The following is a 23,783-nucleotide window of genomic DNA, read 5'->3' as shown; positions in this document are numbered from 1 at the left end:
TCTCCAAGCACTATTTTGTATATAAAGATGGCAGTGCTATTGAAACTGAATTTTTGGCTGACAGCCAGTGGAATTACATGCTGGCTAAAAATGGTCATTTGTTAGGGGGAAAGATATACAAACACCTGATTTCAGGGTTCCTGAGAGAGGAATGGGGTGTCAGTGTACAATGTACTAAACATAATTATGCTGACAATTCAAATATAAAAGTCAAGGACCATAAGGCTAAAACAAGAAATTAAAGGCATGAGAATTGGAAAGGAAGAAACATAACTTTTTATTTATAGACAATGTGATTTTTATAGATAGAAAATCCGCAGAATCTACAAGAAAAAAAAAAGCTACTAGAACGTGAATGAGCTTAGCAAGGTTGCAAGATATAAAATTAATATACAAAAATCAATTATGTTTCTGTATACTAGTAAGGGACAACCTGAAAATGAAATTTTAAGAAGATCAGTTTCATGTACACTAACATCAAAAAGAACAAAAGTCTTAAGAATACATTTAACATGAGAACTATACACTGAAAACTATAGTGCTGCTGAGAGGAATTTATAAAACTAAATTAATGCAATATATACCATGTTTATTAATTGGGAGACTCAATATTGGTAATTCTTTTCGTACTGATACACAGATTCAACATAATCTCTATCAAAATCCCAGTAGGCTTTTTGGGGGTGAAAGTGACAAACTGGCCCTAAAATTTACATGGAAATGCAAATGACCTAGAATAGCCTAGTGTGGAGAAACGACAAAATCAGAGGATTCACTCATCTTGATTTCAAAACTCACTATAAATTGACATAAGATAGATGCATAGATCAGTAGTGCAGAAGCAAAAGTTAAGAAATAAACCCTCATATATGTGATCAGTTGATTTTCATAAAAGGTGTTAAGGTAATAGGGAAAGGATTATTTATTTTTTAATGGTGCTGAAACAATTGGATTTGTGTATGCAAATTATGTCCCTTGACCTTTACAGCACTCTCTACTCAAAAAATAATAATCATCAAAATGAACCATAAGCTTAAATGTGTGACTAAAACTATAAAACTTTTAGAAGAATAATAGATTATATCATCTTGGGTTAGGGAAAAAAAATTTATATATGATGCAAAAGTTGTGGACAACTGAAAGAAAAAAAGAAGACACCATTAAGAAAATGAAAAGGCAGGCAACAGACTAGAAGCAAATATTTGCAAAGTAATTACCTAACGAAGGGCTCTAACCAAAATATTTAAAGAAATCTTACAACTCAACCATAAGAAGATAAGCCACTCAGTTAAAAATGAGCACAAGATTTGAATAGACACCTTACCAAAGAAGGTAGATATACAAATGGCAAATAAGCACATGAAAAGATGTTCAACTTGATTCACCACTTGGGAAATATAAATTAAAACAATAATAAGATTCTACTCCCCAACCACTAGCTAGCATGGCTAAAATTAAGAAGGCTGATAGTATCAAAAGTGTTGGCAAGGATGTGGACAAACTGGAATCTCATACATAACTGATTGGAATGTAAAATAGCATAGCCACTTTGGAGCAGTTTGGCATTTGTTTATAAACATACACTTGCCGTCTGACCCATCAATCCTACCTTCACATAAAGTGGATAAATAGATAAAATGTGGCGTATCCATGCAATGGAGTACTACTCAGCAATGAAAAAGAATGAGCTACTGATACATTTAACAGCACTGAGGAATCCAAAAAATGTTATGTGGATAGAAGCTAGACACAAAAGACTACGTATTTTATAATTCTTTTTTTATGAAATTTCTAGAAAAGGCAACATGATAGAGACAGGAAGCAGCTAAGAAGTTACTTGGGCCTGGAAGATGGGAGCAGGGATTGATTACAAAGGATATGAAGGAGCTTCTCAGAGTGATGAGAGTGTTCTTAAACTGGATTGTGGTGAGGGTTGCACAAAGATATAAATTTACTAAAAATCATTGTTTACTTATAATAGATACATTTTATGGTAGGTAAATTATACCTCAATATCTAAAACGGATGCAAGTTTCCCATAACCCAACACATAGTAGGTCCTCAATAAATGCTAATTTCCTGTAGTCTTTTTATGATGTTCATCCTGAGAACAGCTATGTCAACAAGATACTCAGGATCCGGATTAATGTGGAATAGACTTAGCAATTGGTTCCAAACAGGGATTCACTTTTTTTCGCAGTAAAACAGTGCAGTGCTCATTATATTCTTCTACAAATAGCATTAGGTGATTTGTGTGGTAGGGAGAATCTATGAAATAAACTATAAGACACGTAGAATGTACTTTCAGTTAAAGGATTTCATTAAAAAGAACTGAACATTCAAAACTAGACTTCTGAATTCTGCCTGCAAAGGTTGTAAACCTCAGGAACATCTATAAAGATGTCAGACTATATCATTCACAGACTGGACAGAATCCTGGTACCAGCAAGAAAGGTCCTTAAAGTCAAATATACCATTCCTTCTAAGAAACAAAATCTCCAGTGCAGTCAATTTAGGCTGCATGTTTATCCTCAGAAGCCAGAGTACAAAAGGGATAACCATCAGAACTCTCATTTTATAGGTGATAAACACAATCTTTCCTCCTAGATCTTTATCTTTGTTACTAGTGAGCAAGGCATCACTTGTAATCTCTTAGGATCTAAAGTAAACAGTGCAGGTTATTTGAAATTTTATTTTTTTATCCTTTGACTCCCTGTCTGTTTTTAATCTCAGTGGGTCCTCTAGAAGGTTGGCTAGTGTAGGCTCTCCCTCTACCCCTCTCCCCTTTACTTCCCTCTCCCTTCCTTCACTCCCTGCATTCTCTGTCCCCCAACATTCTCCCCTCCAACACATACAGTGAATTATTTATCAGTAATGCCCTTTATTAGCAATACTGTTGAAAGATGAAGACAACGTTTTGTCTTTTTTGAGTCAGGGTCTTGCCCTGTTGCCCAGGCTGAGGTGCAATGGCGCAATCATAGCTCACTGCAGCTTCAAACTCCCAGGCTCAAGCAATCCTCCCACCTTGACCTCCCAAAGTGCAGGAATTGCAGGTGTGAGCCACTGTGCCCAGCCTAAGACAACATCTTTAGGAACCTTAAAGTCATGAAGAAAAACAAACCTTGCATTTCTCACATTTAAAAAATACACATACTTTTTTTTTTTTAAAGAAAGTTTATATGCAATACCTTGTTAGTGTTCTTTATGATTCTGAAGTCTCTTTGCTAGTTTAAGGAACATAAAATATATTATCTCTAACTTGTTCTGCTCATAAAATTGTCATGTTCAGTATATTAAATTTAGAAGGATATAAATGGAGCCTCAGGCAGTTGAACTCTTTAAGAAACTCGTATCTTACTTTTTGCCAGTTTGAGGGAAACAGCAAAACATTAAGCTCAGAAGGAATCATCAACATTTTAGTTATTCTAATAAAATTGCTCAGTTTTTTGGACTAGTGAAATCCATAGTGGCCAAAAAAGTCACATAGGACATTTGTTTCCAGAAAAGGAAATGAGAAATAAATGAAGAATCTTTCTCCAAAGATTCTTCCCAAATAAATCATAAGACGAATTTTTCCCAAATTATAAAACACACCTTTGACCACATTTTTTTTTTGATTGCTTTTTATTTCTGAACTAAATGCTAGCAACTTTAGCTTTATCAACTACAATGATTTCTGCAAGCTGAAGCCTTCTCTAGAAGACTATGCCATTTCATTTCTGCTTTCCCTCATGTAGTTCTGTTTCTTTATTTGTTAACCGTGGCTCTGTCTCTTCCGTGTGTTGTAGAAGACAGAGAAACCAGAATTAGATGAGCAAGAGGTGTGACCATTTTTCAGAGGGGTGTGTCCAGCAAAACCTTAAACAGTATTTCTCAAATAGGCGTTTGAAGATGTTCTTTACCTTACCTTTGAAACCATCCACTAAACTCCCCAGTCAAAAGTCTTCGTCCCAGCTTCTAAGCTTCCATAGAACTTTTCTTCTCCTTTCTTAAGGCAGATTTCTTTATCTCACCTTTCTTTCAAAATCTAACCTAGTGCCCAGCATACAGTAAAGCCTCAGGAGTTGTTTGTTAAATAAATGTTAAGTATCCTGTTCAAATAAGCAAAATGTGGCAGCATCCATTAGCATCTTTTCCCTCTGCATTTTGGGTCCAGGAGATTGACAACTGCTCAACTGGCCAGCCACAAAGCTCTGAGCCTTTCTTAATGATGTCTTTCACCTAGCTTCCTTGAGTACTTGTGTCTGAATTTATGCTGAGTTTCTCCAAATAAGTGGTTTTGTCTGGACTTTTGCTAAGTTAGGTATGATGGTAATATGTTTTCTGATTGTGACACAGTGATTGCAAAAGAAAGTAGATATCTTCCTTGACTTCTGTGCTCTATATCCTTCTGGGTACTCTATCAGCCTTTGTTTTTAGTATTCGTAGGCTTTTATTTTGAAAGAAATTCTGAAAGGATGCTACTGTTCTATCCCATCACATTTTGCAATATCACGTTATTGTTAATACTTTTTCTTTCTCCTTCCTGTGTTCAACCAGTATAGCCATGGTAGTTTTGACATACTTTGTGAGTAATTTTGCATTTCGGCAGGTGATTTGCATTATAATGGGAAAAGCTTGAGCTGTGTCATCTGGAGATCTGAGTCCTAACGAATCCTGGCTTTACCACTTTCCTGTTTTGTGCTCTTCACCTACAAATATAGAAGGCAACACATTTACTACACAATGGTCATAAGGGATAAGGGATACATGTGAAAACTACAGGGGTATTTTTAGCACATAATCGATCTTTGGTAAGTATTGAAACAAAATCATTTAGAAAGTGTCCACTCATTTTCTCATTAACAAGCAACTTTATTTCATGGGATGCAAATCTTATGGCAATATTTTATTTTATTATTATGCTTTTAAGTTCTAGGGTACATGTGCACAATGTGCAGGTTTGTTACATATGTATACATGTGCCATGTTGGTGTGCTGCACCCATTAACTTGTCATTTACATTAGGTATATCTCCTAATGCTATCCCTCCCCGCTCCCCACAACCCCACAACAGACTCTGGTGTGTGCTGTTCTCCATCCTGTGTCCAAATGTTCTCATTGTTCAATTCTCACCTATGAGTGAGAACATGCGGTGTTTGGTTTTCTGTCCTTGCAATAGTTTGCTCAGAATGATGGTTTCCAGCTTCATCCATGTCCCTACCAAGGACATGAACTCATCCTTTTTTATGACTGCATAGTATTCCATGGTATACATGTGCCACATTTTCTTAATCCAGTCTATCATTGATAGACATTTGGGTTGGTTCCAAGTCTTTGTTACTGTGAATAGTGCCACAATAAACATACGTGTGCGTGTGTCTTTATAGCAGCATGATTTATAATCCTTCGGGTATATACCCAGTAATGGGATGGCTGGGTCAAATGGTATTTCTAGTTCTAGATCCTTGAGGAATCACCACACTGTCTTCCACAATGGTTGAACTAGTTTACAGTCCCACCAACGGTGTAAAAGTGTTCCTGTTTCTCCACATCCTCTCCAGCACCTGTTGTTTCCTGACTTTTTAATGATTACCATTCTAACTGGTGTGAGATGGTATCTCATTGTGGTTCTGATTTGCATTTCTCTGATGGCCAGTGATGACGAGCATTTTTTCATGTGTCTGTTGGCTGCATAAATGTCTTCTTTTGAGAAGTGTCTGTTCATATCCTTTGCCCACTTTTTGATGGAGTTGTTTGATTTTTTCTTGTAAATTTAAGTTCTTTGTAGATTCTGGATATTAGCCCTTTGTCAGGTGGGTAGATTGTAAAAATTTTCTCCCATTCTGTAGGTTGATCTTACGGCAATATTATGAAGTGTTTATACTTTATGATCTTTCATGGGTTTTCATGTTACTGGTAAATTCAGATAGCATTTATTGTGTGTCAAGTGGATGACTCTGCACTGAGCCTATAAAGCTAAATAACAAATGGTTGCTACCCTGGAAGAGTTTATAAGCAACTAGGTGAGACAAGTTTAAACAGAGAAGCACAATTCAGCATGTTACTTGCTTGATAAGAGGTAGTTTTAAAATTGGAGAGGAGCACAGTGCACAAGAAATACAGTTTCATGGCTCAGGTTCCATAGAACTTTAATACTGCCTGACTGGTTTGTTTGGCTGAATATCTTTTCTTTCTCCACCCCCCCCCCCGCCCAGCTTTATTGAGGTATAATTGATAAATGAAATTGTATAGATGTAAGGTGTACAATGTGATGGTTTGATATATGTGAAGAAAAGGGGAACCCTTGTGCACTGTTGATAGGGAGGTAAATTGGGAGAGCCATTAGAGAAAACAGCATGAAAGCTCCTCAGAAAAGTAAAGATAGAAGTACCATATGATACAGTGATCCCACTTCTGGATATTTAACTAAAGGAAACAAAATCAGTGTCTCAAATAGCTGCTGCACTCCCATGTTCCCTGCAACAGCATTCACAATAGAATAGCCAAGACATGGAGGCAGCCTAATGATCCATTGATGGATGCTTTCTTTAAAAAGTGATACATAAATACACAATAGCATATTATTCAGCCATGGGAAACAAAGACACACAACCATTTGGGACAGTATGGACAAACTTTGAATATCCTTCCTTGAAGCTTTTACAAGAACTCTAATTGAGGTATTCTTATCTGAGAAAGCAAGATTTTTTTACCTGCACTTTTGACCATCTTGCTGTAAGAAATCATAGAGACAATACTTTGCTGAATCTTTCTCCCACTGTTTTCTTTCCCTCATTCCCATTCTGATTTTTGAGGACAGGCAAAGAAGACCTGTCTGTTGAGTAGACCACTTGGTAAGTCAGGGGTTGGGAAACTATGGTGCAAGGACCGAATCTGGCCCACCTCCTTTTTCATATGGTCCACTCTCTAAGGATGGTCTTGATATGTTTTAATGATTGAAAAAGTATCAGAAAAACTGTAATGTGAAATAGGAAATTCAGATTTCATTTTCCCTAAACAAAGCTTTATTGGAAGACAGCCGTGCTCATCCATTGACTTACTGTTTATGGTTGCTTCTGAGCTACAACAGCAATTGAATAGTTGTAACAAAGACTATAGGGTCCAGAAAGCCTAAAATACTTACTTATCTGGCCCTTTACACAAAAAGTGTACCAGCCTGTGTTATAAGTCATTCAAAATCTTCGCAGCACTGTGCATTCTTTTTAACATCCACATGCAGTATTAGGTAATATGAGCATCCTGGCTGGGTGCCTCTGTTTGAAGGTACAAATGTTAAGTAAGAGGGGCAGCCTTACAGTTGAAAACTCTGGAAACATTAAGTGGACTTTCTCAATCACAATCTCTCCTATTTGATGCCTGCAATGTAATCTGAAGATAAGGGTTCCAGTTCCATTCTGTCATTAGCAAGCACATTTATATCAGTCTTCTATCAGACTGGGTTTGCTACCCTAGTACAATATGAAAATACATAGTCAACTTGATAATATTTGTAAGTCACATATAATTATTATCACCTCAGAATATGCCAGAAGTATGGAAATACATGCTAAGACCAGATCTAAACCATTTTGCTGAATAGTTAAAAGTCAACAAATAGACAAAGCTTGAACTTTAAGTTTGAGTGTGGAAGTGGTTTTGCAGTGTCCTCACTTCAGTGTTAAAGGAAAAAACATTTGACACCTCATCTCACTTTTATTTTTATTTATTTATTTTATTATCATTATTTTTTTGAGACAGAGTCTTCCTCTATCACCCAGGCTGGAGTGCAGTGGCATGATCTTCGCTCTTGGCAACCTCCACTTCCCAGGTTCAAGCAATTCTCCTGCCTCAGCCTCCCAAGTAGCTGGGATTACAGGCACCTGCCACCACGCCTGGCTAATTTTTGTATTTTTAGTAGAGACGGGGTTTCACCATGTTGGCCAGGCTGCCCTCGAACTCCTGACCTCAAGTGATCCGTTCGCCTCAGCCTCCCAAAGTGCTGGGATTACAGGTGTGAGCCACCACACCCAACCCTCATCTCACATTCTCATTAGATGGATGACTTCACCAAACTCTGGGTTAGTGGCCTTCATAGGGCACCTTGAGTGAGTGGGCATTCACAAATAGCTTTCACAGGAATAAAGATCTGCATATGGGTTTCTAGTCTGAATGATTATGTGTCTGAACAATCCACCCTTCAAGAACACGCGGCCTCTTTCACCTGCAGAAGGAGCCTACAAGGAGCCGGGTTCTAAATCTCAAACTCTTCAGCTTGCTCTTTCTCCCTTTGTTGTGGGCCTTTGGGGAAATGGTAATAAACTGCTTCTCATCTTTACAGGGGAAAAGTGTGTTTCTCTCAATATGTCGTCTGCATCATCAAGGAGTTATTCAAATACACACCAATCTCCGGGCCCAGAAAGTGGTGTAATCAGTTCAAAATACATGGGAACTTTTATAAAGTCTATGCCCTTTGACTTTGACCCTGTAATTTCACGTCTGGAAATTTAGCCTATAAAATTAAAACTAAGCATGAAAGAAAGGCTTAAATACAATAAGGTTCATTATTTTTTGTAACAAACATTTTTAATAATGAAAAGCCAGAAATGATCCACTGTAAATTCATGCGGGAATGCATAGTCAAGTAAACTGCCATATATCTACTTGATGAAATGCTATGTAGTGATTAAAATTATATTTATTCAGAGAATGATGTGTACACTATGCCAGGCATGAAAAAGTTGGATATACACTTGTTTGTTTTAAATGATAACAGTAATGTAAATAAGCTACGGATAGAGAACAGGAATACAGAAATACAATAATTCATTAACAGTTATTATGTATAGGGAGTTGAACTTTAAATGAGTTTTTCTGTATTTTCATAAATTTTTTGTGAATATTTATATAAAAGAAACTATTTGAAATGAAAATGAAGATATCCAGTAGCCAGGAGGCGAGAATAACACCCTCTCTTAATCTAGACACTGTACTGGCCAGTGGGGATTCAGCTGTAAGTAAGACTCACAGCAAGTCTGTTCTCATAGTTTGTATTTGGACTGGGGAGGGGCAGGCCATAAACAATTCATTACTGAATGGGGTATGCTCTTGAAGTGGGGGTGCGAGTGCTGTGAACACATGGAGCAAGGATATTGAACACAGGAGGAGTTTAGAGAAGGTCTCCCAGAAGAAGTGACAGAAGCGGGGCTAGGAGATTAAGGACTCAACACATGAAGCCGGCAGGCATGAGCAAGTTTCAGACAGGTGAGATGGTGGAGGCACAGACTCCTCAAGGGCATGACATATTCCAGGACCTCCATAAGTTCAGGGTGGTAGGAGCAAGGGGGAGCCTGGAGAAGATGGGCCAGAATAACATGAGAGCCCGCCATGTAAACGACAGTAAGAAATTTGTATTTTATCCTCAGGGCAAGCAGAGACTGACACGAAGAGATTTAAATTTTTTTAAAAATTGCTTTGACCACACTAAAGAATCAGGTACAAGAAGGGACAAGAGTAGGTGCTGGGAGACGAACACGGGAGGGGAAGGGGCTTGCAGTAATCCAGGTAAACAATGATAATGGGCTCAGGAATGCAGAAAAGAGTCTTCCTTTTGTGTTAGGATTAATATTTAGATGGATGGCTTGGGGATTTCAAATACCGTCATAACCCAAAACAATAAAGAGTTTTTATTTTAAAATATTCTAATTACATAGCAAAAATTTTGGTTCTCATTTTTAAATCTTTTAATTGCCTAGCAAAGATTTTAGAAATCTTCAGGACCAAATAAATCCTGGGTTAGCCTGGGATGAACATCATACTGTGAAAATGTCATGTACTATTTTAAAATCATGCAGAATTTAAAATGTTAACAGTTTTCCAGTGAAGGGATGATGGTGCTGGGAAAATGGACAAATACAGTCTTCAAAAAAACCTAGAATGAGGGGGGAAAAAAATAACATTTGGTTTGGTGACAGATCTCCTTCTGTCACCAAGAGCTCCAAAAGAAGCAGGGGTTCCAGCGTGGACCCCAGAGGCTGGCACACAGCAAGCCAGCCCTCCAGGAATCCTTGATCAATGAATGAATGAATGAATGAATGAATGAATGAATGAATGAATGAAAACAACTGGATTAAAGCAGATGTTTGAGGATTCTTCTTTGGTCTCCTTGGTTTCATTATTTTTGTTTCCTGGTGACAGCCCACCCCTTATGTCCTTTACACGTATTTATAGTTTCCCTGATTACTAATGGTGAGAAGTGCAGGAGAAAGTGGCTCAGGAAAGGCTGCCTTTTATGTACTAGTCACTTAAAAATACTTTTCTTCAAATGTATTTAAAAATTAGGCAAATTGGAACCTTGCCCACTTTTCCTGAAAAACCAGCAAGCCAGAAAACTTTTTATTCAAATATTTATCATAAATGCTGTTTGGCTAAAATGTAGACTTTGTGGCTAAACATAACTTTGTAAATATGCATTTACAATGCTTGTTGTGAGCATTCCCAAGAGCCAAAACTAGAAAAGGCTCACATTCCCAGAAAAGGGAAAGGAAATTACATTTTGGATGTCTGTTGTGTTTCAGGCACTATGCTGACCTCCTTTTACAAATAAATATATCAAGTACATATACTGAGTGATTTATCCAGAATCTAGTGGTTAATGGCAAATCCTAAACTTGAACTCAGGTCTGTCTGATTTCAAAGCACGTGTTCTTGTGCTATCCCTTTTTACTTTTATGTCATAAAAGAAAATCAATGAAAATGTTAAAGCCCTAGTTAGTAAGGTGCTACAAGCAAAACTCCTTTGGAAACCGTTACTGTGGACTTAGAGGGGAAGAAAGAGAAATCAGATTCGGAATTGACCTCTTTCTCTTCCTCTTGCCTTAGTCCCTTAATTTTTAGAACTTGTTTAATTGAGAAAAACAAGAAGTTACCTTCCCTGCTTGTTTAGCTTTGGGATTGTTGTCTGCGTCTTGTCCACCCCCATGTTGAGTTGTTTTCAAAGTTAACTAATTTCATGGATTTCATTGTTACGGATAGATCAGTGTATTGTTTCTCTTGTTTTAAAAGAGGTTTTTCCCTGAGTTCTCCCCCTTCTGAATGCTACCTATCTCTTTCTCTCTTTTTTTTTTTTTTTTTTTTTTTTTTTTTTGAGACGGAGTCTTGCTCTGTCTCCCAGACTGGAGTGCAGTGGCGCGATCTCAGCTCACTGCAAGCTCCGCCTCCCGGGTTCATGCCATTCTCCTGCCTCAGCCTCCTGAGTAGCTGGGACTACAGGCACCCGCCATCGCACCTGGCTAATTTTTTGTATTTTTAGCCGAGACGGGGTTTCACCGTGGTCTCGATCTCCTGACCTTGTGATCCGCCCGCCTTGGCCTCCCAAAGTGCTGGGATTACAGGCGTGAGCCACCATGCCCGGCGGCTACCTATCTCTTACAGGATGTTGTTGGGACAGTATTCAGCCTCAGTATCTAAGGCCTGATACTCTGAGGCTCTTTACATTTGTCACAGTCGATGATGATGTTCCCATCTGCCAGGCACATGGAATCGGTGGCGTTCAGCAAATCTTTGTTCCAGTCTGGTCCCAGAGACTATTTTGGAATTGTCTTGTAAATTATCTCTTTCCTCTCCTGTGCCTTCATCACACTCTGTCTCTACTGTGGCAGCTAGGGAAGTCTGCCTTGGAATCTGATTAATGATGTCTGTCTTCCCTCTTCAACTCAACTGTGAGCCTCTGGAGGCCAGAACCAGATCTCATTCATCTTGTGTGTACCCTCCCCATGCCTCCAACAAGGGGAGCATAACACCTTACATAGACACGTAGCCCAGGGCAGTTTTTTGACTTTAACCCTGCACCAGCTTGTCATTCCTGATCATTCTATGCATGCAACTGGAGAGGTTCTGAAAATCAATTCATGATGAAGGTAAATTTTGTGCTGCCATTGATCTGAGAACCCAAAATGGAAAATCATTAAAGACTTTTCTTAGTATAGATTTTTGTTTCCCTCCAATGATACTTTGAAGAAAGCTTGGATTTCCACGTTATTCTGACCACATTTTACATAAATAAAAACCAGCCATAGTTAACACTTTAAAAGGGCTTTTAGGGGTTAGTCATCTAGGTTTTTCTCAGATAATCCCAGCCTTGATATATAGGCTGTGGTCAGCTTCAAAAACAGTAGTAATGCTTGACATAATAATAATTATCTTCCATTTAAACTAGAGTTCAGGATCAGATGGCTGTCATCTGGCCTAGGCTGGGACACCCCGCAACACCCTGGTTGATGGGATGATGGCAAAGAAGCTTGTATTGTGTCTCATTGCTAGTGGTCAGCATGCTTGCAGAATTTCTTCACCTGCAGAAGTATTTGAAACATGGGTTGTTATGAGAGTTACACCTTTGAATTCAACTAAAATAAAAAGTGTGTTTTGGATATTTACTCTATACTCTAGGCTTCATTTTACTTTTGGTCTCCTGCATACTACAGCTCATGTTTCTTCACAAGTTTGGTAATGAAGGGCCAGTGTGCAAAAGTTCCGGTGAAAATGATGGAATGCGGGAGCAAAGGGCAGCTCCATCTCCAAAAGAGTCAAAACAAAGTCAAAGAACTCTTAGGCCCTGGAGTTGTTTGGTCCTGGTTGCAAAACCACAGTCACAGTAAAATGATGTCGGAAAGATCTCTCCATCAGGAAGAATCCTATTTGGTCTGCGGCTTATTATTCCATCATTTGTTTGGGCCTTTTTCAGGTAAGCCGTAACTTTGAGCTGGTTGGACGGGTTAACTTGGATCAGCTGGAACAGATGAAGGAGAAAATGGAGAGCTCCAGCAGTGATGATGAGGACAAGGAAGACGAAATGAACAGCAAGACTGAAGACAGAGGTTAGTCTCATCCTGCCCTCCCAATCCCAGATGGCATCTGTCATGTCCGTAGTGAGACAGAAGGGAGGCAGGAGATTGTTGTAGGAGTAACAGAAGGAATGATCCTTCTTAGTTAAGTAGCAGAACAGACTGACTTAGGAAACACATCAAGAGCTGTGTCTTTGTAAACTATTACTAGCTATAGAAACGCCAAGGAAAACAGACATTTTCTCCCTAATTATAGATATATGTTTGTTGAAAAAATAGATGGCAGTGATTTGTTTTTAATAAGGAAAACTGGTATCTAGGGAATCTTCAGAATAAGGACAAGCAGACAGCAAGATGGATGACACTGTAGAGCTCTAGAGGAATGAGAATGAACTTCCAGTTGAATGCTTATTTAAAATTACTGCTGCTGGGGCACACACTGCTGGAACTGTAGGGGAGGGTGCAAAGAACTTGAGCCCCTACCCCCTGATGTCCGTCTGCATGACCCTTTTCTTAACCCCCTTTGTGCTCTGACTTGCTTTGTAGAGAGAGAGAAAGAGAGACCACCTCTCTCATTCAACTATGTATTTACAGAATACACTGGGGAAGGTTTTGTGGGACTTTGGTACTATTTTTCTAACTTCCTGTGAGTCTATAATTATTTCAGAATGAAAAAGTTTTCAAAAGTATATTTAGTTGTGGATATACATTTATGTGATTCAGCGTTGGTTTTCTATATTGTTCAACATAGAATATTGTGGAAAACCCCAGACTATATATACAAGAATGTAGGTTGAGATATGTTACTTTAGTTATTGCAGATTTATCAAAAGCACGTGGATAACATAAACATCAGAAATCAACATTGCAGATATCGACCCAGAGATGAGAATAGTTGCCGTTACTGAGCATCATTATGTGCTAGCCTGAGTGCTGGTGGTTTTTGTATAACATTTTTCTTTAATCTCATGACTAAGAGAACTGTGCATTTAGCCTGCCGAATTTGGTTTCCAGTTCTGCTACTTACTATTTAGATGGCTTCGGGTAAATTATTTTATCTCCTTGTACATTCATCATCTGTAAAATAATAACAGTCATAATAATGACAATAATATCATCTCCCTCCTAAGATTGTTGTAAAGATTTTTTTTGAACTTTAAAACTTCAGATGTCAGACTTTTAAAATTTATTTTGAAATTATTTTTAATTGATAAAAATTGTATATATTTATGATGTATAACATGTTTCAAAATACATATACATTGTGGAAAATTATATCAAGCTAATTAATGTATGCATTACCTCACATACTTGTCATTTTTATGGTGAGAACACTTAAAATCTACTCTCTTAGCAATTGTCAGGTATACAATATGTTGTTATTAACTGTAGTCACTGTGTTGTACAATAGATCTCTTGAACTTATTCTTCCTATCTGACTGAAATTTTGTATCCTTTGAACAACATCTCCCCAGATCCCCAAGCCCCTGGTAACCACCATTCTACTATCTGCTTATATGAGTTTGACTTTTCTAGATTCCCCATATAAGTGAGATCATGCAGTATTTGTGTCTGCCTCTCTGTGCCTGGCTCGTTTCACTTAACGTAATGTTCTAGAAGTTTATCTCTGTTGTCACAGATGACAGGATTTCATATTTTTTAATGGTGAATAGTATTTCATGTGTGTATATACCACATTTTCTTTATCCATTCATTTTTTGATGGACACCTAGCTTGATTACTTATCTTGGTTATTATGAATAACCCTGCAGTGGACATGAGAGTGCAGATATGTCTTCAATATCCTGCTTTCATTTCCTTTGGATATACCTAGAAGTGGGATTGCTAGATCAATGTGGTAGTTCTACTTTTAATTGGTTGAGGAACCTCCATGCTGTTTCCATAATGGCTGCACTAATTTGCAGTCCCACCAACGCTGAGGTGCACAGGAGTTCCCTTATCTCCACATTCTCTCTAGCATGTTATCTTTATTCTTTTTGATAATAACAGGTGTGAAGTGATAGCTCATTGTGGTTTAATTTGCATTTCCCTGATGATTAGTGATGTTGAACATTTTTTCATATGCCTGGTGGCCATTTGTATGTCTTCTTTTGAGAAATGTCTACTCAGATCCTTTGCCATTTTTTAATCAGGTTATTTTCTATTGAGTTGCTTGATTTTCTAATATAGCATGGGTACTAATCTCTTATCAGATGTATGGTTTGCATATATTATCACTCATTCCATAGGTTGTCTATTACTATGTTGATTGTTTCCTTGGCTGTGCAGAAGCTGTTTAGTTTGATGTAATTCTGTTTATCTGTTTTTGCTTTTGTTGCCCATGCTTTTGAGGTCATATCCAAAAAATCATTGCCCAGACCAATGTCATGGAGCTTTTCCCCTTTGTTTTTGTCTAGTAGTTTTATAGTTTTAGGTCTTATATTCAAGTTTTTAATTCATTTGGAGGTGATTTTTGTATCTGGTGTGAGATAAGGGTCTAATTTCATTCTTCTGCATGTGGATATCCACCTGTTCCAATACCATTTATTGAAGAGACTGCCCTTTCCCTATTATGTGTTCTTGGCACCTTTGTTGAAAACTGATGGACCATGAATGTGTGGATTTATTTCTGGGCTCTCAATTCTGTTCTGTTGGTCTGTGTATCTGTTTTTATGCCAGTACCATGCTGTTTTGATTACTATAGTTTTGTAGTCAATTTTGAAGTCAGGTAAGGTGGTGCCTCCAACTTTGTTCTGTTTGCTTAAGATTGTTTTGGCTATCCAGGGTGTGGTTCTATGGGTTGTTGTAAAGATCAAATGAGATAACACACAAGACCTTCGCCCAGTTCCTAGAATATAGCAGTTACCTAATAAAATGATAAGCCTGCAATGTAGGTGTTATTTTTGTGATTTCACAAATGGAAAAATTAGGACCCAGGAAATTTAAGAGCATGTTCAAAGTAAAAAACAAAACGAACAAACAACAACAAAAAAACATAAACCCTGGAGATGAAATTCAATTCAAATTTACATCTTTTAGCTCCAAAGGCAAGCCCTCTTCTTACCCTGCACATCACTTTCCCAATGCCTCGAGTAGTGTAATCTTCATTGAAGGGGACCTGGCCCTGAAATCTCTGGATTCCGTGGCCTTTGGGACCTTGCTCTAAGGAGCCGTTTTGCAGAATTTCTTTGTGTTTTCTGCTTGTTCTGTCTGCAAACATTAAGGAAGCCTATTGGTGGGCTACCTCGCTCCAAGGTGTTCCCTGTTCCTTTTCCTGACTTGCACTCACCCTCCTACCATGATGCCAGGGCTGAAGACTATGGGTTTGCAGAGGGGGGCTCCAGTTTGGCTCTTGAACCCCTGATCAAGACAGTCAGCAGGAAATGACAGCCAAGATACACTACCCTTTCAAAAACCCTGTGCCTACAGTTAACCTGAAAAAGACATGGACAAAGAAAACATCCTTACCATATAGGTTGATTGTTCTCATGAAGTTATTACTTTTATCAGTAGGGGCTGTATTAATCCATTTCTTACAAGGAAAATGGTTGTGATCGGAGAAGCATGGCTTTTTTCTTCTTCTTCTTTTTCAAACCATTTCATGAGTAAGTTCTTCACAATGATTTCTTAACATCCCTGCACTATTACCGGACTTTTCTGGGAGAGGATACTTTTGACAGAAAGACTCCTTTTTCTTCATAATGCTCTATGGCCTTGCCTTTTCTCCTCTGGAAACAAATTATTTCTCATTGGATATGATTGTGGCTTTTTAATCTCTAAAGCTGAGCATGTGTGATTTCAAAGGTTATAAGCGTTATAAAGGCAAAATACCTTCTAGGCTTCTGCTCCCCTGTGACTCCTTATACAAAAAGAAAAGGAGAGAAAGAAAACTCGAATTTAGAAGACGGTGGTTGGGATGTGTGTGGGGCACGACGCAGACCTCCTCATTTTACCCTACTTGGCAGCCCCCTTTTACTTGGCACTGTGGCATTACACAGGAATGGGTTGGCTGGAAAGAACTTCAGGGTCTCCGCTTCTCACTGGAAAAAGTATAGTATCCACATTCATGAGCTTTACTACATGGAGGAAAAAAAAAAAAAAAAGCCCTCAGGGTGGAGAAGCACGTATTCCTCTCAGAGGGTGGGGGATTTACATGAGTAACTTCCAGTCATGTTAATGGGAATTACAAGCCTAAACCTTCCCTTCCCCCTCACCGATCCTTGAAAGAGCAGCCTCCTTTGTCCCAACTCCTTTGAATAGACCGAGAATCAACTTTCCACCATCTAGGTATATTCTTGGCAAGAAGAAGAAATGCACACAATAGCCTCGGGTGTTTCTGCCAGGCATCCCAGCTTCTAGGAGCAGAGGGCTGGAGGTGGCTTGCGCGCAGCTCTCGGGCTGGTGGAGAGCTCTTGGAAGAGTGGCCAGTGCCCAGTGGCCTCCTCCTCTGAGGATGGAACTTATTATGTGCCATTGGAAAGGACAGATGACTGGTTTCCTGTTTACAGATTAAGGGTAAAGGAGCAAGTGTACCAGGAACATTATTCCTCTTATTGGCAATTTAGACTTTTATCAGACACCCTTAGTTTAGGGGATTCACAGCCTCGCAGCCACCCCACTCCCTACCTCCTTTCTAAACGCAAGCGCTGGACTGAATATGGACACGCTGCAGGTCCTGCCTAGGAAGCTCAGGGGAGATTTGAAAGAGAAGAATCCAGGCATGAAGAAATCAAAATTAACCCCAGCAGAATCCTCCCCACCCCCCTCTCATTATGCAGTTGGGGAGGAGTCAGGAAGGCATTCTGTTGATTTCTTGCCCAAGATAATCCCTGCTAAGGAATTAATGCGCAGAGCAGATGGTGCTGTCTCATTTCCAATGAAAAGAATCAAGGAAGATAGTCTGTGCAATTATTTTTAATGGCTTGTGTGGTGATCTTCTTAATTTGTGAGAAAATGTTTCATCTTTTGTTAAAACTGGCCCCAGTCACATAGCTGTTTGTGCTGAAGATTAAGGCATCACAGAGCCCCCCATCCTGTTAACATCGTCCTGAGAATCTTATTAGATGGGGCATTTCAACCAGGAGGCATCTTCCTGTAATGTCTTGTATGTGTGGACCAGAGTGATCAGAGTGTAAAGATGATCAACACTTCCCTATGCGATGCCCTCACTTTGCAACACGGCTGCAGAACTGGCAAGGTCCTGCCGTTTATTACCTACATGAAGACTTGGCCCTCTGGTATAATGAAACACATATGGGCTAGGAACTCAGGCTAACACAATGGCCATATAAGCTCTTATCTTTGAGTTTGCCGGGAGACGTGGCCTGAAAACAGTTAAACTGCCAATCCACATTTATCAGACTTCTACCATGTGCCTAGTACCATGGAGGAAACAAAACAACTAAGTCAATATTTGATGTTTACAACACACCGTCCAGAAATGTCTGCATATCCCCGTATTCATAAATACCACCAATTGAGGGGTAGGTGCCGGGCAGCTAGCCAGGACCTCTCAATAGCTGGGCACATGTGTTCACATACTGGTTGCCACTCATCCAGATTCATGTTCATGGTAGAGTCTTCGCTTGCCGATCTCATTCAGTGCACATAACCGCCCTGTAAGGTATTGATTATAATACCTATGATGGATGACCACAAGTCATGAGCCTTCAGCCTTACTTGGAACAAGTAGAAACCCTGAGGTCCACAACACATAACCTGGTCCAGGGCTTTTGGTAGCGTAGGTTCTTTTCAGTGAACAAAGATAAACCTGTGTCAAAAAGGAAATGAATAGATGCTAACCTGTAAGGTACTGATACAAATCATCACACAAAGGAGAGAATAAATTGGAAAAAATAATGCTCAGATTCCTTTGGAATGGGCAAGGGGCTCTTCAGTCAAGAAAGACCCAGATTATGTGATAGAAGCATTGGGGAGGTGAGGAGAAATGAGGTGTTGGGGCCCAAGAACCAGAAACAGTTCTTGCATGCTATTCAAGAAATGCCCTAAGGGGGAAACCTAAGAAAAAGTAAGGAATCTGGAAATTGCTTTCACCGCATGGCTTTATCAGTGAAGGTAGGAGAGAGGGTATCCTAATGAATGCTGACTTACCTATTCTGCTGATTCCCACAGCACACAGGTAGCACTTCTGCTTTCTCTTTGCAGAGCTGATGAGATTTTCTGACCACGGAGCTGCTATTAACACTGAGAAGCGTTTTCCATGTGAATTTTGTGGACGGGCGTTTTCACAGGGCTCTGAGTGGGAAAGACACGTGCTGAGACACGGCATGTAAGTCGGGCCATCTCAAGGATGCCTTTGTCCAAAGCAAGAGGTAGGGAGGGAGGGAGTTCCCCTGACAGTATGTACACCCCTCTGTGTCACATTTCTGGGCCATGGGAGGAGAGGCAATGGTGAGGAACCAATCTCCTTTTCTGTTGTTTTTTAAAATGGTCACCCAGCCACAAGTCAAATAAGGAAAAAAATCATCTTTATGAACGACCAGTCCCACTCAAGCCCATGTGCAGAAGTATAGTGTTTTCTCCAGCCAATGTCCCTTTAGTTTTCAGTAGCATGACATTCTATAATAGAATGTGAATCGAGGTCAAAAGATATGGCTTCTGTTCCTGCCTCTGTGACTGACCATTCCCTGAGTGGCCCTGAACATTCCCATGTACTGCCTCGGGGACAGAGCCAGCTTCTGCCTGCCTCCCAGGTAGGTGAGAGCATACTTGTAAAATACTTATGAGATCCCTGAACATAGAATCAGCCCCTCAACAAGGCACCGTTAGTCCACCAGACACAGAGAGGAACCGAGGATGTGGTCTTTTCAGGAGGAAACGTGGCTTGTGTGGTGATATGAAGCCTGAAGCTTGATCCCTGAAGCCTCAAGGGTCTAGACCTCAGAGAATATAACCACGCTTCCCAAGACATGGGTTCCATCTTCAGGTTTTTGCTTTTAGTTTGTTTTCATGATTTGTTTCAGGACCTGACAAACAAATCTTTAGTACCTGAGTTATTCTTTTAGACTTAATAAATATAACCAAATCTCCAAGCTTCTGGGTTCGGCTGATGACTTTGAGCATAAGACAATTCCTGCTATTACCACTGATGATCCAGTAGAAGAAGTGACATAAAATGATTATGCTTACCTAGAAACAAAACATGGTATAATCAATGTATAGTATAATAATGGATACTTCTGTAAGTTCAAATCTTTAAGATACAGAAATATATGACTTAAGCAAAACATAGCAGGGATGAATCACTTGGTATTTTGTCATACACCCATGGCATTTGTTCAAAGGAAACCCCAAGGCTTTTATAGGATCAGGAAAATAAGGACACTTGAGGGGTTTTATTATTTATTTGTTTAATAGGAAAAATATATATACTATACTCATCTGTCTCTTCGATAAATGTTTTTTCAGGGCATTGAATGACACCAAGCAGGTGAGCAGAGAAGAAATCCACCCAAAAGAGATCATAGAGAACAGTGTTAAAATGCCCTCCATAGAGGAAAAGGAAGATGACGAGGCCATTGGGATAGACTTTTCCCTAAAGAATGAAACAGTAGCCATCTGTGTAGTAACTGCCGACAAATCTCTCCTGGAGAATGCAGAGGCCAAAAAAGAATAAGCGTTTGGTGAAATCCTTAATCAAACCTTACTTGAACAGTGATGAAAAAGTGGGAGGGCTGGCTTGGGCTGAGAAGGGAGGGACAGAAAAGAGAAGACAGAACAAAGCTGCTTTTTAGGACTGAACAATCTATTTTCAAAGCACTGGTACCTGTGTGAGTGAGTATGTAAATTAAAGTTATTTAAATGGTTGGAATATGTGGCTCCTTTTCCATCACTACATCTTTTCTTCCGGATCTTCATCATGGAAGTTTCATTTGTTGCGGAATATGGAAGCACCTCCCAAGGGTACGGTGCACCCTGTGGTGGTCTTGGACAGTATATGGAAACAGAAGCTCCGTGACAGTAGAAGACTTCTCATTGGGGAGCAACTTTTTGACGCACAACTTTTGGTGCGTTTTTCTAGTTTTAATACCTTAAGCTTTTTCAAGACCTAACTGCAGCCGCTTTGGGAAAAAAACAAAAAACAGAAAACAAAAAAAAAAAAACTGCTTTGCATAAAACAGTCACCTGTTTCCTAGTACCTCAAACTTAACCAAGGGAACTCTCTGCATTTGTCAGTACTACCTGTCGTCGTTGTGGTTAAATGTAGAGAGAACTGCTGGGCAAGATGGTGAATGGAGAAAAAAAAAAGAGTTTTAAAGAAAGGAACACAAATTGTGCTTAAAATCCCCATGTGGGTTTTATTTCTTAAAATACTGTGATTTTTTTAATTATTTTAGTAAAAAACAAAACAAAAAAAAGAAACAGACTTTAATTATTAGATAACTGTTTGTGAATTGTCATCCTTTATTCCAGGTAAGCTGTTTATTAGTGTTCAACTATAATTTAGAATTTGGTAGATTCATGTGAGCTAATTTTAAGGTGATTGTGGAGTTTTGTTTGCCACATGTTTATTTTCTATCAATTTGAGTGTTACAAACACAGCACAATTCAGTTTTTCATATGAATTGTTTTTCGTGTGTGTGTTGTTATTGTTGTTTTAATTTCGGGGCAAGGGAGATTTAGTTTTTTGTGAATAGGAATGTTTTTATTTTAAACATGGAAATAACAAAGAAGTTAACTTTCTTTTTTTTTTTTTTTTAATTTAACTAAAGAACCAAACTTTCGGCACAGCTATGCAGCTTGTGGGCCAGACGAGGAGGTCCTCCTCACCCTTTTGTTGCCTGTCAAATTCACGCATTATCCGTCTCACACAAATAATTTCTGTTAGGATTGGCTGGCTTTTGTGTGTGATTTTAAAATCTGTGTTTTGTTTCTGCTGGCATTGTGTTTTGCGGGGGGTTTTCATTTATTTAGGGGACGAGGGGATGTACTAGAATCCCATCCCTTTGGTGAGAGTGGACAAGAAATAACGTGTATCCTACAAGGAGCCTGGAGAACTACTTTCTTTTTTTTTTTTTTTTTTTAAATCTAGCTGCCAGCTGCTCTGTCCCCCATATCAGCTTTTTCAGGAGGGAGCAGCTTAGACGAAATCTAAGCCTACATTTATAATATGTTCTGATTGTGAACAAAGGGTTTCGTTCCAAAAAATAGAAAAGAACTTTTCTTGAAGCCTAGGTTTTAGAAGCCCGTGTGTGTGTGTGTGTGTGCTTGGATGTGCGTGTGTGTGTGTGCGTGTATGAGTGTGTGTGTGCATGTGTGCATGTGTGAGTCCTTTGGTTTTCATGTTTTGTTTTTTTTTTACTTGGAAGGGTTGTGGGAGGGTGGGAGGGAAGAAAGGGAAGGGGAATTGCTGAGATGACAGTGTCCCACACAGCTTCAAATAAAATCCATGGAAAGATGTTGCATTTGTGGAATAAGTGCTTACTTGAAAAGCATGTTCTTCTTTTATTTTCTTACCGTTAAGAATTTTTATTTGTAGGATGTTTGTTTTAATTTAATTTTTTAAGGGATGGGGGCCATCATGTGGAAACCAGAAAATGGGGAAAGTGTGAACTATCCAGACAAAGATTCATTTTGTGTCTATATTTGTTTTTAATTGGCCTCATTTCAAATGTATTAAACAGTTCCATACCTGGATTGGGTGTTTGTAATGGTTACCAAAAAACAAACAAAAAAAGAAAGAAAAAGGAAAAAAAAAAAAGAAAATAATTGTGACATGCTTTTATCACTACTTTATTTTTCAAATAACATGTAAATATTGTAATCCATTGGATTTTGTTTTGCTAACCTGTTAATAAAAATATGGGACCATTATCCTTTTAACAAGGCTAGAATGTCATTTTTTTTTCTTTTTCAAACATATACCTGATATTTTGTGGCCGCACATTTTGGATGCATTATTATAATTCTGTTGACTGTAATGACATAGAATTTACAACATTTTTTGTTGTTGTTTAATTTATACAGAGGACATTTTTTTCAGAGCTTGAGAGAAGAAAATAAATAGCAAAATGATAACCTATTGACTCTCGTAATCAGTGTTTCCCAAAACTTCATAAAAGATAGGGAGACCCTGAGTCCTTGAAGCCAAGGGTTTAAAAACAAAAACAAACAAACAAAAAAAAAAACAAAACAAAAAAACCACAAGTAGGTTATTCAAGTTGTTTGCAACATACATTTTGTAATGAAATGTGAGAAATTAATAAAGAATTTTTTTCACATGTGTCTATGTGCATCTGTTGTAAATCATTTACAGATATGACTACAGATATGAAATCTAGAAATATTACAGCACTATCTTTCAGTGCCTGTACACGAGATATTTTAAGTGATTGAATCTACACAGGTATGGAAAGCAAAGGTAAAGCTGAGGTGAGGTTGAGGTTGAGCTGGGATTTTCAAATGTTAATATTTCTGCATCAGGTATTGATCAACTGAGGGAGTTTTAGGGAAGGAATATTTTCCATCAAAAATGTGAATCAAAGTGATGTGTGAACTTCAGAAGGAGGAAGTGCCAGTGATTAAACAGCATCTGGGGACCCTGAATCCACAAGCACAGTCACTTTAAGCTAACTGCAAGTCACACCCACTGCACAGGATCCATTTCAGTATTGCCCCCACTTGCTTATGAAAGCCTGTGCCACAAACTACCTTACTGCACATCCTGCAGTCATAATTCTCACCATTAGCTTATTCTTTGAGCTACCTTGTTATAAAGCAATGGAAAAATTAATAGTCCTGAAGCCTAGAAGAAAAGTAAATTAAAATCAACAACATTAATTATTAACTCAGAGCTGAGTTACACTATCTGTCTCTAACAGTGTTAGAAGTATGGCTCCTGGATCATTTGTTCAGTGTTCATTCCAAAAACTTGGTTCTCACCCTTCCTCCTCCCCATCCCTATCAATCAATAAGATCGCATTCTGAGTAATGTTTTATATT

At 38.7% G+C, this 23,783-nt stretch overlaps 1 protein-coding gene across 19 annotated transcripts in view; it reads left to right on the top strand.

Moving 5' to 3' along the window:
* ZNF462 (zinc finger protein 462) overlaps positions 1 to 23,066 on the top strand; it is a 155,105-nt gene extending 132,039 nt beyond the window's left edge. For 14 of the 19 annotated variants that reach the window (XM_074016883.1, XM_074016881.1, XM_015436888.4 and 11 more), the window contains 3 exons: positions 12,722 to 12,854; positions 18,987 to 19,110; positions 20,250 to 21,203. In XM_074016883.1, coding sequence (XP_073872984.1) covers positions 12,722 to 12,854; positions 18,987 to 19,110; positions 20,250 to 20,457 — 465 coding nt within the window. In that variant the 3' untranslated portion in view covers positions 20,458 to 21,203. Of the gene's footprint in view, positions 1 to 12,721; positions 12,855 to 18,986; positions 19,154 to 20,249 lie in introns of all 19 variants that reach the window. The other 5 variants (XM_074016890.1, XM_074016884.1, XM_015436893.4 and 2 more) reach the window with 2 other exon arrangements.
* Positions 23,067 to 23,783: the final 717 nt, after the last annotated feature.

The sequence above is a fragment of the Macaca fascicularis genome, chromosome 15 (genome assembly GCF_037993035.2).
Source record: "Macaca fascicularis isolate 582-1 chromosome 15, T2T-MFA8v1.1".
Lineage (NCBI taxonomy): Eukaryota > Metazoa > Chordata > Mammalia > Primates > Cercopithecidae > Macaca > Macaca fascicularis.
This window is presented reverse-complemented; position numbering and strand designations above follow the sequence as displayed.